The sequence below is a fragment of the Euphorbia lathyris genome, chromosome 2 (assembly GCF_963576675.1).
Source record: "Euphorbia lathyris chromosome 2, ddEupLath1.1, whole genome shotgun sequence".
NCBI classification, from domain to species: domain Eukaryota; kingdom Viridiplantae; phylum Streptophyta; class Magnoliopsida; order Malpighiales; family Euphorbiaceae; genus Euphorbia; species Euphorbia lathyris.
In genome coordinates this window covers 88,797,786-88,812,854 of record NC_088911.1, presented here as the reverse complement: position 1 = coordinate 88,812,854, position 15,069 = coordinate 88,797,786, and the positions used below count along the sequence as shown (strand labels likewise).

The window sequence follows — 15,069 nt, the reverse complement described above, 5'->3', positions numbered from 1 at the left end:
TGGAATAAAGACATCTTTGGCCATATTATCAGGAGGAAGAATAAACTCTTGAGGAGGATGGAAGGCGTTCAGCGTTGCTTGGAGGCTCGTTTCGACCATAGCTTAAATGGTCACCTTAGAGCTCTCCAGAACGAGTTGGAAGCTGTGCTTAGACAGGAAGAGCTTCTTTGGTTCCAGAAGTCTAGGAAGGCCTGGATTCAAGACGGGGATCGGAATACCAGGTTTTTTCATCTCTCTACGATCATTAGGAGACAGAGGAATAGGATTGATGCTATCAAGGACGCTAGTGGCGAGTGGATTTTTGAGGAGGAAGACATTCGTCGCTCAGCCCTTGATTTCTACAAGGACCTGTTTAGAGAGGAAGCTGTGGACTTGGAGAGTGCCCACTCTGGTATTTCCTTTCCTCGTTTGGGGGAGGAGGCTATTAAAGATGCTTTCCATCCTATTGACCTTAAAGAGATTGATCTGGCCTTCTCTAGCATAGGGTCCACTAAGGCTCCTGGGATTGATGGTATCCCCGCTAGTTTCTATCATAAACACTGGGATACTGTTAAGGAGGGCATATACAGTTTTGTGTTAGGTGTTTTTGGTGGCTCTAACGATATCAGGTCGGTTAATAAAACCCTCATTGTCTTGATTCCTAAGGTTGTTAAGCCTTTCTCCTTCCTCCAGATGAGACCCATCAGTCTTTGTAATGTTTTGTATAAAGCTATTACTAAGATTGTGGCTAATAGAATCCGGAAGATCCTTCCGGATATAATTAGCCAGAACCAAGGGAGCTTTGTTCCTGGTAGACAATTGATGGATAACATTGTTATTGCCCAGGAGATTGTCCATTCTATGAAGATTAAGAAAGGTAAGAAAGGGATTGTGGCCCTCAAACTGGATCTGGAGAAAGCCTATGATAGATTGAACTGGAGCTTTCTTCTGGATAGTTTAGCCAAAGCTGGCATCCCGGAGAACTGGAGGATTTTGATTGAGAAGTGTATCTCCTCTCCTGTTTTCCAGGTCATGATCAATGGGGACATGTCGGATGAGTTTTCTCCCTCCAGAGGAATTCGTCAAGGAGATCCTATGAGTCCCTTCCTCTTTGTTATTGCCATGGAAAGACTGTCTCACCTGATCCAAGAGGCGGTGTGCAAAGGGACTCTCCACCCTGTTTCTATCAACAGACATTGCCCCCCTATTACCCATTTACTCTTTGCTGATGACGTCATGCTTTTCGTTGAGGGTAATGAGGAGCAAATTAAAACAGTTATGGATATCCTTGATTGTTTTTGCGAGGCTTCTGGCCAGAAGGTTAACATCCAAAAGTCCCGTATGCTTTGTTCCAAAAATATGGACAATAGCTTGTGCAGAAGACTGAGTGAGCTCTCTGGCATACCTCTGACGAACTCTTTGGGGAAGTATCTTGGGGTTCCTCTTCACAGTGACAGGGTTTCCAAAGCCTCTTTCAAGGATATTTTGGACAAAACTAATGGTTTGTGTGATAGCTGGAAAGCTAATTCTCTTTCCCTTGCAGGTCGCCTTACCTTGATCCAGTCAGTTAACTGCGCTGCTCCGAACCACATCATGCAGGCCTGTAAGCTTCCTGAGCCTGTCCTTAGTGACCTGGATAAGATAAATCGGCGTTTCCTGTGGGGTGAGTCTGGAGATGGGAGAAAGGTTCACCTGGTCCCGTGGAAGGAAGCTTGCCAGCCTAAAAACAGGGGGGGTCTTGGTATTAGGCAGGCAAAGGACAATAATAAAGTCCTGTTAATGAAACTTCTTTGGAGAATGTGGCAATGCCCCTCCTCTCTTTGGGTCCGTCTCTTGTGCGGGAAGTATCGGAAAGATAGAATCTTTGGTGGCCCGAAGGAGAGGGTTGTTAGCTGTTCCTTTCTCTGGAAAGGGCTCAGTGCCGTGTTTGCTGAATTCTGTACGGGGATTGGCCTGGAGGTGGGTAATGGTAGATCTATTAGCTTCTGGTATGACACCTGGATTGGTGATAAACCGCTGATTGATGTGTGTAATGCCCCTCCGTCGGCTGATCTCCTTTCCTGGAAAATTACTGATGTGGTGGACTCGGAGGGAGACTGGATCTGGTCAAAGTTCGACTCTTTCTTTAGTCTGGAGACCCTTCTTAACATTAGAGGAGTGAAGATTAGCAATCAATAGGAGGATAAGGATAGACATTGTTGGGCCTTGACGAATAATGGTACTTATTCTTGTAAATCGGCCTATGAAGCTTTTACCCCTAATAGGGCTGATCCTCCCTTGGAGATTTGGAAGTCCATATGGTCCCTCAAGATCCTTTACCGTATCAGGAGCTTCCTTTGGCTGGGTATCAAAGACAGGCTCCTTACGAATGCGGATAGGCACAGAAGGCACTTGACTGAGTCTAGTGCCTGTAGTAGATGCAGAGGCAATGTGGAAACCTTGTGCCATGCCTTGAGGGATTGCCCAAATAGTAAGAAGATCTGGGAAGGGATCATCCCTCATCACATCCTCCCTTCCTTCATGGCCTTTTCTGAAGGGGACTGGTTCTCTCAAGGAGCCAAGGGGAACTTGCTGGCCAACATGGAGCACGGTGCCATCCTCTTTGCTATTACTTGTCACCAAATCTGGAAGTGGAGGAATGAAGAATTATTTGTGGGTAAGGCTGTCCTTATTCCTGATTTACTGTTTTTCTTCTCGAAGAAGCTCTTTGTTATTACTAAAAGCTTTGAAAGAGATTCCCTTGTTCGCCCCTCCCCGGATAAAGAGATCCTGCTAGTTGGCTGGAGTAAGCCTAGAGAAGGGTTTGCTAAGTTGAATACTGATGGCTCCTGCCTTAGCAATGGCAGAATTGCTGCTGGAGGAGTTCTTCGGGATGCTGGTGGCAATTGGATGGCGGGGTTTACCCATAACTTGGGGACGGGCTCCTCCTTTTCTGCGGAGCTCTGGGGTATCTTGTCAGGTATTAAACTCGCCATTCGCATGGGTGTTAAAAAGCTCTCGGTGGAATCTGATAATCTGGAGGCTATTAACAGGATTTCAGATAGCCAGGCTGTTTGTCTGAAGAGCCAAAATCTCATCAAAGCTATTTTGAGGCTTCGTCCTGCCTTTGAGTATCTTAATTTCTCCCATATTTTTAGGGAGCAAAACCGCGTGGCGGATCGCTTAGCAGCTGCTGGGCATGGGAGAATGTTAGGTGTTTCTACCCTATCTGTTCCTCCTTCTTTTCTTTTGCCTTCTCTCCTAGAGGATAGGATTGGAGTCAGCCTTCCTAGACTGATCCCGGTGTAGGTTTTTTGTTGGTTTTGTTTTTTTCCTTTCCTTTCTTACAAAAAAAAAAATAGTTTAATTTTTAAATATTAATAAATTTTATTATAAGATTATCTTGAAAAACTAAATTAACACTAAATATAGTAATTTATAGGGTTTTATTTACAGCCCTTAGGGCTGTAAATATCAGGACCCTTTAATTATATATTTGGTAGGTGATCTGTAAATTTCACTGTAAACCCTTATCGAGGTCTGTGGTTTGCTCTGACCTTGGGAGTGGGTAGACCCACCCTTACCTAAACTTTTGTATACAAAAAAAAAATTAGATATTTTTTTTTATTAATCGGTATTTTACAAACTTAAATATTAATATTTTGATAGGTTTTCAAAAAAAAAATATAATAGATCTTTTAGATATATTTAATATTTAAAAGTCTGACATGGCAATTAAATAATAAAGACCAAATTTAACTCTAACATTTTAAATGAAATGCAGATTTAGTTTTAATATATAAAATTGTGCAAATTTAACCCCAATATTTTCAAAGAAAATTAATTTTAGCTCTACGTTATCAAAAATTAGAAAAAACTGGTTTGACTGATATTTAAATGTTACTTCAGACCTTCCAATTTAATTTATCGACAAACTTGTTTCGAATGTCTGATGTGACAGTTAAATAACAGTTAAACCAATTTTTTTCAAATTTTCGATAGCACATATCTAAATTGATCTTACTTGAAAACGTTACAGTTAAATTCGCATAATTTCTTATATATCAGGACTAAATATATACTTTGTTTGAAATGTTAAGGTTAAATTTGATCATTATCTCATTAAATAATGAGTCAAATCATTATAAATTAATATATTTAATATTTATGTTTGATAGGAATAAAATTGATTTTATTTGAAAAAATTGAGTAAATTTATCATTTCACGCGTTAAAAACATCCCTTAAGCTTTAGTGAAAAAATGGAGACAAATTTTAATTTTATTCCTAATTTATTAGTCTTTCCACTAGCTAGCTAGTTATTATATTTTCAGCTAAACATCCCTAAATTTTGGTTTATTTTGGCTAGTTTTTAAACCCGAGTTCAACCTAATCTGAGCCTCCTACAATAACATCGGGCTAAGCTGGATTTGAGCTAAAAACTTGTTGGGATTGGCCCGAGTCTGACCAGCTTCACCCATGAAAAATTCAAATTACATTTAGATTATAAGGCTCATTTGGTCTCTAAAGAAAATTAGAAAAGTCAATTGGAAGAAAATTAGAGAAGTCAATTAGCTCCTATTCTTTTCGATTCATCAATCGAACCTATCACACCCTTATATTATCGTCAATCTAAACAATCTCTGTGACTTAGCATGAAAACTTAAGGCAGTAGAAAATTGGTCCCACAAAAGGCCAATCGACTCTTTCTCCCTCTTGATAAATAAATAAAACGTGAAAAAAAATTTCAAAATCCATAGATACATTTAACAATTACATAAAAATATATATGTAGGGGTGGCCGTGAGAAACACAGCGGCCAAATTTTTAATAATTTTTTTATAACATCTAATAAAGAGATTAAAATATATTATAAAATAGAGGCTATTACATTTTCAAGTCACGAAAAACCATTTATAATTAAATCTATATTAAAAATAATGATGATTTCTCTTTCAATATACAACATTAAACAGTGTGAAAGATATTTATGTTTTATTATGTTTCGAAGCTTATTTTTTAATATATTTATAATTTAAAATGATTGTTTGGTGGTTGCCGTAGAATCAAGAAGACTGAGCATAAAAATCATCACTCTATACACAATTAAACAAAATCTAATATCAGATCTTAATAACGAAGAACACACTATTCTAAAGTTCAATTGATCATACAAATCAATCCATAGAATAAAAACTGAAGTGGTGTTTGGAAAATAAAAGGGATTGTTGGACAGGAGCAGGAGCTAAAATCCTTCATTTAGATTTTAAAATTGGTTGGGAGACCAAACCCTTTTTTGGCCATGATGTCGGTCCATCTCTATTTCATCCATAAAACATCTCCTTTTCAATTTCTTAACATCAATGTCCAAACACAATTTCTCTTTCCTCAATTCCCCCTACCTTAGTCTTCATGTTCTTCATTAAATCACTCTACAAATCCGCAATCTGTGATGTGAGTTTTTTTTCTTGTTCTCCTTCCTAATATATTTTAGCAGCAATTTGACGATGTTTGTAATCAGTGGCGAATATGAGATTAGTTGTTCATTGGGAAGCCAATTTACACCTACGTGCATAACAAAATTTATTTGTTAAATTGCACTTGCTCACTTTTTTTTTTTTTTTTTGTATATAAACATGTTATAATTTGAGTGGTTTAGAATTTTTACATACCAATATAAAACTTTTCAAAATTAAGCTAGACTATAAAAGAAAAATTGAGTCGTTTTCATAAATTTAGAGAAATTTATTGTCTATCATATATATTAATCAGATTAGATTTGTAATTAAATACAAATTCAATAGGTTAATTAAGCACTTCAAACCTTAATTTGTCGAAAACATGAGAAAACATTTTCTCATAGGGATAGTTCTAACAACCAGAAAGAAAGAGCACCAAAAACTATCCATAGCACGGGCGGTTCCAATAGCTGGGAGGCCTAACCTGTCCAGAACCCCTCTTATCTCTACCTTTTTGCAGGGCCGTTTTAAACATCCCTGTGCTAAATGAAAAAAAATTTGGACCCTATTCATTAAAAAATGAATACTTTCATATAATAATAACGTTTCTACAAAATGAAACACCAAATTAATACTTTTAACTTGATTTTTAGCATTGTAAATGTAATTAAATAATTAAATTAGATGTTATATAATAACAATAAAAAAATTGGGCCCCTTAAGACTCTTAGAGCGTTAATTTTCTTTTCTTTTTTTTTTTTTGGTAGAAAAGGAAAAGAAAAACGAACAACAACAAACTACACAGGAATTAGCCTAGGGAAGCTAACCCCAATCCTATCTTCTAAGAGAAGATGAGAGATGAAACTAGGGGAAACAGGAAGGGTAGTAACGCCTAACGTCCCTTCATGGCCCGCCGCCGCCAAGCGATCAGCAACACGATTCTGCTCTCTAAAAATGTGTCTGAACTCTACGAACTCAAAGGAGGAGCAAAGCCTTATAATAGCTTTCATGAGGTTGCGACTGTTAAGACCCATAGAATGATTCTCAGAAATCATTTTGATTGCTTCCAAATTATCAGACTCCACAGAGAGCCTCTTAACACCCAGCCTTTTAGCAAGATTGATTCCAGTAAGAATAGCCCAGAGCTCCGCAGAAAAGGAAGAACCCAACCCTAAATTCTGGGAGAACCCAGAAAGCCAGACGCCCCCTACATCTCTAAGCACACCTCCAGCCGCAATCTTACCGTTACTGAGGCAGGAACCATCAGTATTCAGCTTCACAACCCCCTCTCTTGGCCTGCTCCATCCCACGAGATGGACATCACAACACTGAGAGGCTCTGGCAAGGGACTCTCCTTTGAAACTATCGATAATAGAGAAAAGTTTTTTCGAGAAGAAATCAGCTAAGTTTGTCATAAAAACAGTTTTATCTCCAAAAATCTCCTCGTTTCTCCATTTCCAAACTTGGTGACAGATAATAGCAAAGAAAATGTCACCATGCTCCATGTATGGAAGCAACTTTCCTCTAACACCATCAGAGAACCAGTCGACCTCAGAATGTGCCATGAAGGAAGAGAAAATATGGTGTGGGAGAATTTTCCTCCAAACCTCTTTACTATTAGAGCAATCTCTAAGAGCATGGCACAAAGTCTCAACATGGCCTCTGCATCTACTGCAAGCTCCAGAATCAGCCAAGTGCCTTCTGTGCCTATCCGAATTAGTAAGAAGCCTGTCCTTAACGCCCAGCCACAGGAAACTCCTAATACGGAAAGGAACTTTAAGGGTCCAAATCGACTTCCACACATCCGAGGGAGGATCAGATCTAAAGAGAGAGAAAGCTTCAAAGGCCGATTTGCAAGAATAAACTCCATTGTTAGTCAGCGCCCAACAGTGCCTATCCAAGTCTTCCTCTTGATTACTCACCTTCACTCCCCGCATTCTAAGGAGAGTCTCAAGGCTAAAGAAAGTATCAAACTTTGACCAGATCCAGTCCCCTTCCGAGTCAACCACATCGGCAATCCTCCAGTTGCGTATATCACTGGGCGGGGGGGAAGAACACACCTCAATTAACGGTTTATCCCCAATCCAGTTATCAAACCAGAAACTAATGGACTTACCATTCCCCACCTCCAGGCCAACTCCCGAGCAGAACTCATCAAACACAGCACTAAGTCCTTTCCAGAGGAAGGAACAATTAGCAACTCTCTCTTTCGGGCCCCCGAAGATTTTGTCTTTCCGATACTTACCACAAAGGAGGCGAACCCAAAGAGAGGAGGGGTTTTGCCACATTCGCCAAAGAAGTTTCATTAATAAAACTTTATTATTGTCCTTTGCTTTCCTAATACCCAGACCCCCAGAATCTTTAGGCTGGCAAACCTCACTCCAAGGCACAAGATGGATCTTCCTGCCCTCCGCAGCTTCCCCCCACAGGAACCTACGGTTAATCTTGTCAAGATCATTAAGCACAGGATCCGGAAGCTTACAAGCCTGCATGATGTGATTGGGAGCAGCACAATTAACAGATTGAATTAACGTGAGGCGGCCAGTGAGAGACAGAGTCTTGGCTTTCCAAGTGGCACACTTCGAATTAGCTTTATCCAAAGTCTCTTTGAAGGAGCCTTTAGACACACGCTCACTATGGAGGGGAACGCCCAGATACTTCCCAAGAGAATCAGTAAGAGGAATACCTGAGAGATCACTTAATCTCTTACAGACTAGAGCGTTAATTTTCTAAATAAATTAACATTCACTTAATTTTTTATATAATAATTAATAACAATAATTTATTTAGATTTGTATAATAAAAAATTAGGCCCCTTTAAATTTGGGGCCTGTGCGGGAGAGCTCTTTGTACACCATTCTCCTACTCCCATGCCTTTTTGTAATCAGTTCATTGTGCCGTTGAAAATTTTACATCCTCCAACAAATAATTTACTATATTTGTAGTCTATAAATTAGTAAATAAATGTATTTTATTATAACAAAAACTTAATTTAATTTTAAGTACTTTATTTTGTAAATTATCATAATTGTAAACTTTTAAACTACCCAAATATATTTGCAAATAGGCAAATTACAATTGTTTTTTGTTTTTACTTTTTCCAACAATTATTTTTCTTTCTTATTTACTTATATTATAGTTTTTGCATGAGTAAAATATTGGCAGTAGATGATTTCTTTTCAGTCCAAAACAGTAACAAAAAAAAAATCATAAATTGAGTTGAGGTCCATATCTGCTATATTGGGGAGATGAAATTGAAGGCACATCAATGAAATATTAAATGTGGATTGGGGGAGAAAGACACAACAATTACTCAAGTTATGTCAAGTAGGGTCCAACCATCACTATGTTCAATGGCGTTAAGACGCGTGTCTCCCACGCCTTTTTTGGACTTTGAGTGAAGGTGTTGATTGACGGTGATTTAGGAATGTTGCTCGCTCAATTCGCGAATTCAAAACCTAATTAGCTATTGCCAAATTTATATTTTATTTTCTTTCAACTAGGACTATTTTATTATTAAAATTGAGTAAAAATTAAGAAAAATAGAACAAAGAACAAAAATAAAAATAAAAATAAAAATAAAGAATAGATAAAAAAACTAGCAAGCCAGAAAAACTAACCATATTTATATTTGGATTCTGATATTTACGGTCCTAAGAGCATTTCCAATAGAGATTGCTCTAAAGAGTGCTAAAAATTAACACATCATATTAAAATATAATATTTTATTAATTTAGTAATATATTCACTCTTGTAACTTTTATTTAAAAATGTTTTAATAGTAAGCAACTTTAAAAGTTGACACAATGACCCCACAAATCATTACTTAACATATAATTTATTTAATTATAAATTTTGTCAACCAATAGTGAAATGAGAGAGAAAATCATCAAAATTGTGAACCAATAGTATTCAAGTAAATCAATTTTTTTATATTAAAAAATATTTGGCAACCTTTTGGCAATTTTTTTTGGCACCCACCATCACTTCAATAGTAGACACCATTTAAAAGTTGTCAAACTAATTACCACATGAGCTGATACCCTTTTTAACACCTTCTATTGGAGATGCTCTAAGGGCTGTAAATAAAAACCCAAAAATTTGTATTATTAATATCCATTTAGTTTTTCAATACATAAAATTTATTGATACTTAAATGTTTAAATATTTAAATGTATAAATGTATAATATATTGTTATATTTCCAATACAAATAAATACTTATTTAGAATTAAAATTCTCCTTTTTATTGTTATATGTAAATAATTAATGCTTATATACAACCCTAAAGGCTGTATATCTCATTTGCCTTTATTTTATTATAATTATACTAAGCTATTTTATTCTCCATTTAATTATTAAAATTGAATAAAATTTTAAAAAGGAAGAAAGTAGAAAATATACATAAATAAGAAAGAAAAAGAATGACTAGTTATATATTTTTGAGAGTCATGTTACTTTGTAGTGATTCATTCTCTAAATAGCTAACTAAATTTGACAATTTAAAAAAGTCATATTACCTTATTATAAATGCAATAAAAGAGCCAAATAATGGTTAGACCTACATGTAACTATAAACCACCATGACTTCATATTTCCAATGATGTGGTATGTCAACCATCAACACCTCTTTTATACTTTGAAAATTCTACAATTCGAGCTATCAAGAGTTCTATTCGACATGAACTACTAACCACTGACCTAAAAAAAGCGATGACCTCTGCTAACCCTAGCGCTAATATGACCCCCACCTCCATGTCCCTCATTTTTGGGCCAACCCCGGTGACAGATCCACCCTAGCCGTCTGACCTTGGTGATTTGGATGCCTCTATGCAGGACAACTCTCCTAAATTGTACAAAGACAATGTTGTAAGAGACAATAGAATTGCTGCGGAAATGGTTATTGTGGAGCATCAGACTAATATGATATTTCAGTACAATTTATTAATGATAGTAAAGTCAAACCTGGATTGTCTATCTCCCCTCAATTCAAAACAGAGATGCCCTAATTGAATTAGGTCTCTTGGAAAGCATGCCCCAGAGTTATGGAAACCATAATAGAAAGTTGATTTGATGGATCTTAGTAATGGTTTTCACTTGGCTCAATATGGCAATTCATCATATAGGGATAAAGTGATACAAAATAGTTCACGGATTACATAATCATTATTTGACTGTTAGAATTTGAACCCCAAATTTAATCATGCTAGTATCATGGTTAACTCAACTATTGTTTGGGTGAGATGTTCTGGCAGTACTGCTTGGTAAAGTGTATTATGGCCTCTCATGTAAGGTTCACTAAAATTTGTGTAGAGATTGACCTGTCGGTTCCCTTGTAGCTTAGTTTTGGATTGATGATGATATGTATCGTGTGGAATATGAAGGTCTCCATATTGCTTGTACAAAGTGTGATCGACATGACCATGTACTTTTCCTAGCCTTGCCCTGAGCTCATGTTCGCACTGTCAATGATTCGAATATGATTGTCTTTCCCCACGAACCTAGCTTCTGAAACAATGAATGATTCCAATGAAAATATTAATGAGGCTTCCAAATATACTGAAGAGCATTACAGCCCTTGGATGGTGGTTCCTCGAAGATGTTACACTCCTCAAAATAATCAGCCCGTTGGAGTTGAAAAAGAGAACGTGAGTGGTGAACATGGATGCCGAGGTATCTACTAGTAATAAAAGGAGCACAGCTGCTATACAAATGCAGAATAATGCTAGTGTTGGTGATCATGGGTTAAAATTCGGATAGGATTTATTAGTATTATCTATATAATAGAATATTCTAATAAATTATCCAACATTGAATGTTAAACTCGTAGGCCTAAAAACATCAATTACAATGTGACCAACTTAATTGTCCAAACTCATCAACCCAACGATTATATTCCTAAAATTGCTGTGGCACGCGAGGAAATTCCTCGTCTTCAAGCATATAATATTCGTCTCCTATCCTATCGCTGACCTAATTGTAATGGCTTTTGCAAGTAAGAGTAGTAAATTCCCACTGGTTTTCAACAAACATACCTCTCAAGAATGTAGTAATTGCAACAAACAGAAACCCAAACCGAAACTCGAAAAGGAAGCCTTACATTCGAGTTCACTACCCTTTTTCATTCAACTGCACACTACTAGCAAATGATGAAACAGCTAGCTATATTGGTACATGTACAAACCTTCCTGTTAATAAATGTTATATTACCAATAAATATAAGCTGAAAAAAATATTTTCATCCAAAAGAACACAAATTGGACAACCAAATCCACAGATAATAAGCTAGTAAAGCATATATAAGTGCATAATATCCGTTCATCATCTATGAATATGCAAATCCTACATCTGCACAAAGATGAAAGAATTTCCATCAATGTTTACTACCAAGTGTTAAGGTTAAGCACTAACAAGCTACTGTATGTATAATTCTTCCAAACCACCATTATGATAATCTCAAACTCGATTTGATCTTCTCCTGCATTAGTGACAACCAATCAATCAAACACCAACTATTCAAAATCAAAATTAGTCAAACGAAAGAAAAAGGCACCTAACACACAATAATGGTCCATAATTATTCATGTAATTTGTGATGCTGACATCAAGCATTTTTTAGAGATAGTCCAGCTTCAATGACTTAGTTTCAGATCAATGATGTTACTAACTACTCCACACTGCTAACTAGAAAGTTTAGAATCTTAACAGAACCTCCCCTTTCTACGTCAGCTTTGTTCACAGCTTATGGACCAACCTTTTTAACAAGAGTCCTACTCCCATCAACAAACCTGACCCCAAATAGTCAAATACCAGGAAAAGTAAAAGCAAAGCCAAGTAGCGAAAGGGAACTAAGCAATTGACAACAAAACTGACTTCAACTATCTTTATCAGAACTCAATTTAAATTACTTAATCTTGAGACATACCTTCAGAGGATGTTACCTTCAACTTTTGGAATCTTTGAGAAACATGTGGACCAAAACAATTCCATCCCCACACTACATCCCAGCATTCCAATTTAAAATACTTTGAAGAGGAACAAAGTATGTTTCTGAACTTGATAACCAGAGTAAAGGATCTCGAGAATACAAATATGGATGCTTTGAGAGGGCAAGAAATAATTTGTCAAGGAAATTACAAATATGCAAGTACTGATTTTCACAGGAAACCTTTCCTTGGCAATAGGGCACACTAGGCTAGTCCCTTTAGCCCGATTCGAAGATGTCAAGAAAGATAATTTTTTTGTTATCAGCAATAAATATCCCTACTGCTATTAACTACCTCCAACTCTTTGTTTCTTCAAGATTTCATGATAAACTATGTTTCAAGTTAACAACACCCATATATTTCATTCTCTTGTTCAACTGCTTCATTTTGGAATCCTATTTGCTAATTAATAGTGAAATCCATTGTATGCTCACACGGTCTAACACTGACTCTCCAAAATCGTGCAAACTAATCCAAATATTGAAACAGCAAGCATTAAAGAAGATTGTTCATGAAAACAATTATATAGCTAATATATTCTCTACATAAAAAAAGAAAAAAAAGATCCAGCTCCACCCAGGAACTATACAGAGTAGATGGAAGTTTATTATTATGGGGTGAACCAAAGCGTTTGTACTTAGGGCATTGAAAGCTTAGAGAAGAAACAAATTCTAGTAAAAGCAGAGTTCTTTCTTTCTTGACTTACAATTTACAAGAATTTCTCTATACTGCTGATTAAAGTAGTTTTGGGAACTGCACCAATAATGGCATCTTTCTTCTCACCACCTTTGAAGATCATAACAGTTGGGATGCTTCTGATCCCATATCGGGTTGCAATTGAGGGACTCTCATCAGTATTAAGCTTGTAGCACTTAAGCTTTCCAGCATATTCCCCAGCAAGGGCATCGATTACAGGATGGATCATACGGCAGGGACCACACCACGGAGCCCAAAATTCAACCAGTACAGCAGATTCAGACCCAAGCACAAGCGAGTCCCATGTTGTGTCGGTAACAGCGAGCACTGCACTTCCCAAGCAAGAAAAGCATACAATTCATTGTATCATCATCATGATTAAATCTCCAAAAAAACAAAATATCAATAATGACAATTTAAGGAAAAAGGTAATTCCTAGTTTTATAGATGGAGATAACAAATATTAATCATCAATTACATGATGGGTTAAGCTGATATTAGTTGAGTAGAAAGATGGAGGCATTATTCATCCAAAACGCCAAGATTTCAAATGATAAAGATTCAGTGTCGGCCATTCAGCCTTTATTTAAGCATTCTGTCCTGCAACTGGAAATAGGAAATCAGTCTACTATATAACATTTGGCCCACTCTTTGCTAAATGATTACTGTATGGCACTTTGAGATCGTCACCCAGAGATACCTAATATTAACAGGGCTTGAATAATAAGAATCCACTAGATAAAAAACAATCACATCAGACACTCAAACCACCAGTTATTATTTATCAGCCTAGAAATTACTTAATTTCACAATAGGAAACAAAACTTCAACTTGCTTTTGCTCCTTCATCAGCCCACTTTAGCTTCCTTAGGGATCATATATAACATCCACAACATGCCAATATAGATCTCTTTTAGTTTTATTTATTTATAAAATTACATGTTCATTACTTGTTGTATTGCTGCATCCTTAGTTACTGTTGTCAGCATAAAGCTATAATTCTAACAAAAAGGCCTTCACCATTATCAGAAAGAAATTTTCATACGAAAGAAAGAAAGCATCATAAGACGATTCTGCTCCGATAAGCATCAATTTCTTCTATTCAAATTATTATTTCCTACTATCACTCTACTCGAATTAACAGAACACAAAATCACAGTACGCACTTCTCTAATTAAAAAAAAAACCCATAAATTAGGTTAATAAAGTGAGAAAGCGATGCAGACCTTCAAGAGCAGTCTCCTGTGCTTCGCACACGATCCGTCCAGCACGAGCAAGTCTAGAAGAAGGGGTCTTTAGAGTGAGAGTAGGGGAAGTGAAGGTGAGCTTAAGACCTCTGGCATCGGGTAACCTGACGGCGGGTCTCCGGTGGATAGGAGAAGAAGACGCAGTAATAGGAGAAGAGCGAGGAACAGAAAGGGAATGAAGAAGGGCAGCCATGGGAAGAGAGGTATGGAAAGGGAAAGAGGATGGATTGTAGTGAAGGATAGTATTTGGAAGGGAGTGGAAGGAAAGTGGAGATGAGATAGGTACTCGAGAGAGAGAGGGAGAGGGATGGATTGATATCTGTTTGGAGTAGAGTAAGTAATATGAAATGGGGAAATGGAATGGATATTGGAGGGATGCGGGAAGCGGTCTTGTTTTTTCCCATGTGTTGCATTATTACTCGCCACCTCACCCACTCATCATCCATTAACTGTCTGTGTGCCACATAAGATATTTTCAATCCTTATTATAAGATGTAGGCCTAATAAGTAAATAACCTGTCCAAATTTGCAACTGCCCTTCCAACTTTTTAGTTGTAACAATCTATCCTTTAAATTTATCCAATTGTAAAACATAACCCCTCAAACTTATTTAATTATAAACAGAATTTTAAATTGCTGACACATACTGCAATTGAAGAAACACGTGAAATACAAAAGCTACAAACACTCGTGGAATGTGATAATCAAATCTTTAAACCCAAAAA

The 15,069-nt window shown here is 36.8% G+C and overlaps 1 protein-coding gene across 2 annotated transcripts; it reads right to left on the bottom strand.

The window, feature by feature from the left end:
• Positions 1–11,634: 11,634 nt before the first annotated feature.
• LOC136218875 (uncharacterized) lies at positions 11,635–14,688 on the bottom strand. 2 transcript variants are annotated; one of them, XM_066006035.1, is made up of 3 exons: positions 14,324–14,688; positions 13,108–13,424; positions 11,635–11,893 (listed from the first exon to the last, which is right to left on the bottom strand). In XM_066006035.1, the coding sequence occupies exons 1-2, from the start codon at positions 14,535–14,537 to the stop codon at positions 13,111–13,113; spliced, it is 528 nt and encodes a 175-aa protein (XP_065862107.1). In that variant the 5' UTR covers positions 14,538–14,688; the 3' UTR covers positions 11,635–11,893; positions 13,108–13,110. The 2 variants fall into 2 exon arrangements, with proteins under 2 accessions (XP_065862107.1, XP_065862106.1); XM_066006034.1 differs by lacking the exon at positions 11,635–11,893 and having other exon boundaries at positions 12,907–13,424.
• Positions 14,689–15,069: the final 381 nt, after the last annotated feature.

What these genes read in the sequence shown, in the direction of transcription:
- LOC136218875 (XM_066006035.1), bottom strand. Translation starts at nt 14,537, where the DNA reads ATGGCTGCCCTTCTTCATTCCCTTTCTGTTCCTCGCTCTTCTCCTATT. An exon ending in ACAGGAGACTGCTCTTGAAG is followed by an intron (nt 13,425 to 14,323) that starts GTCTGCATCGCT and finishes TGGGAAGTGCAG; the next exon opens with TGCTCGCTGTTACCGACACA.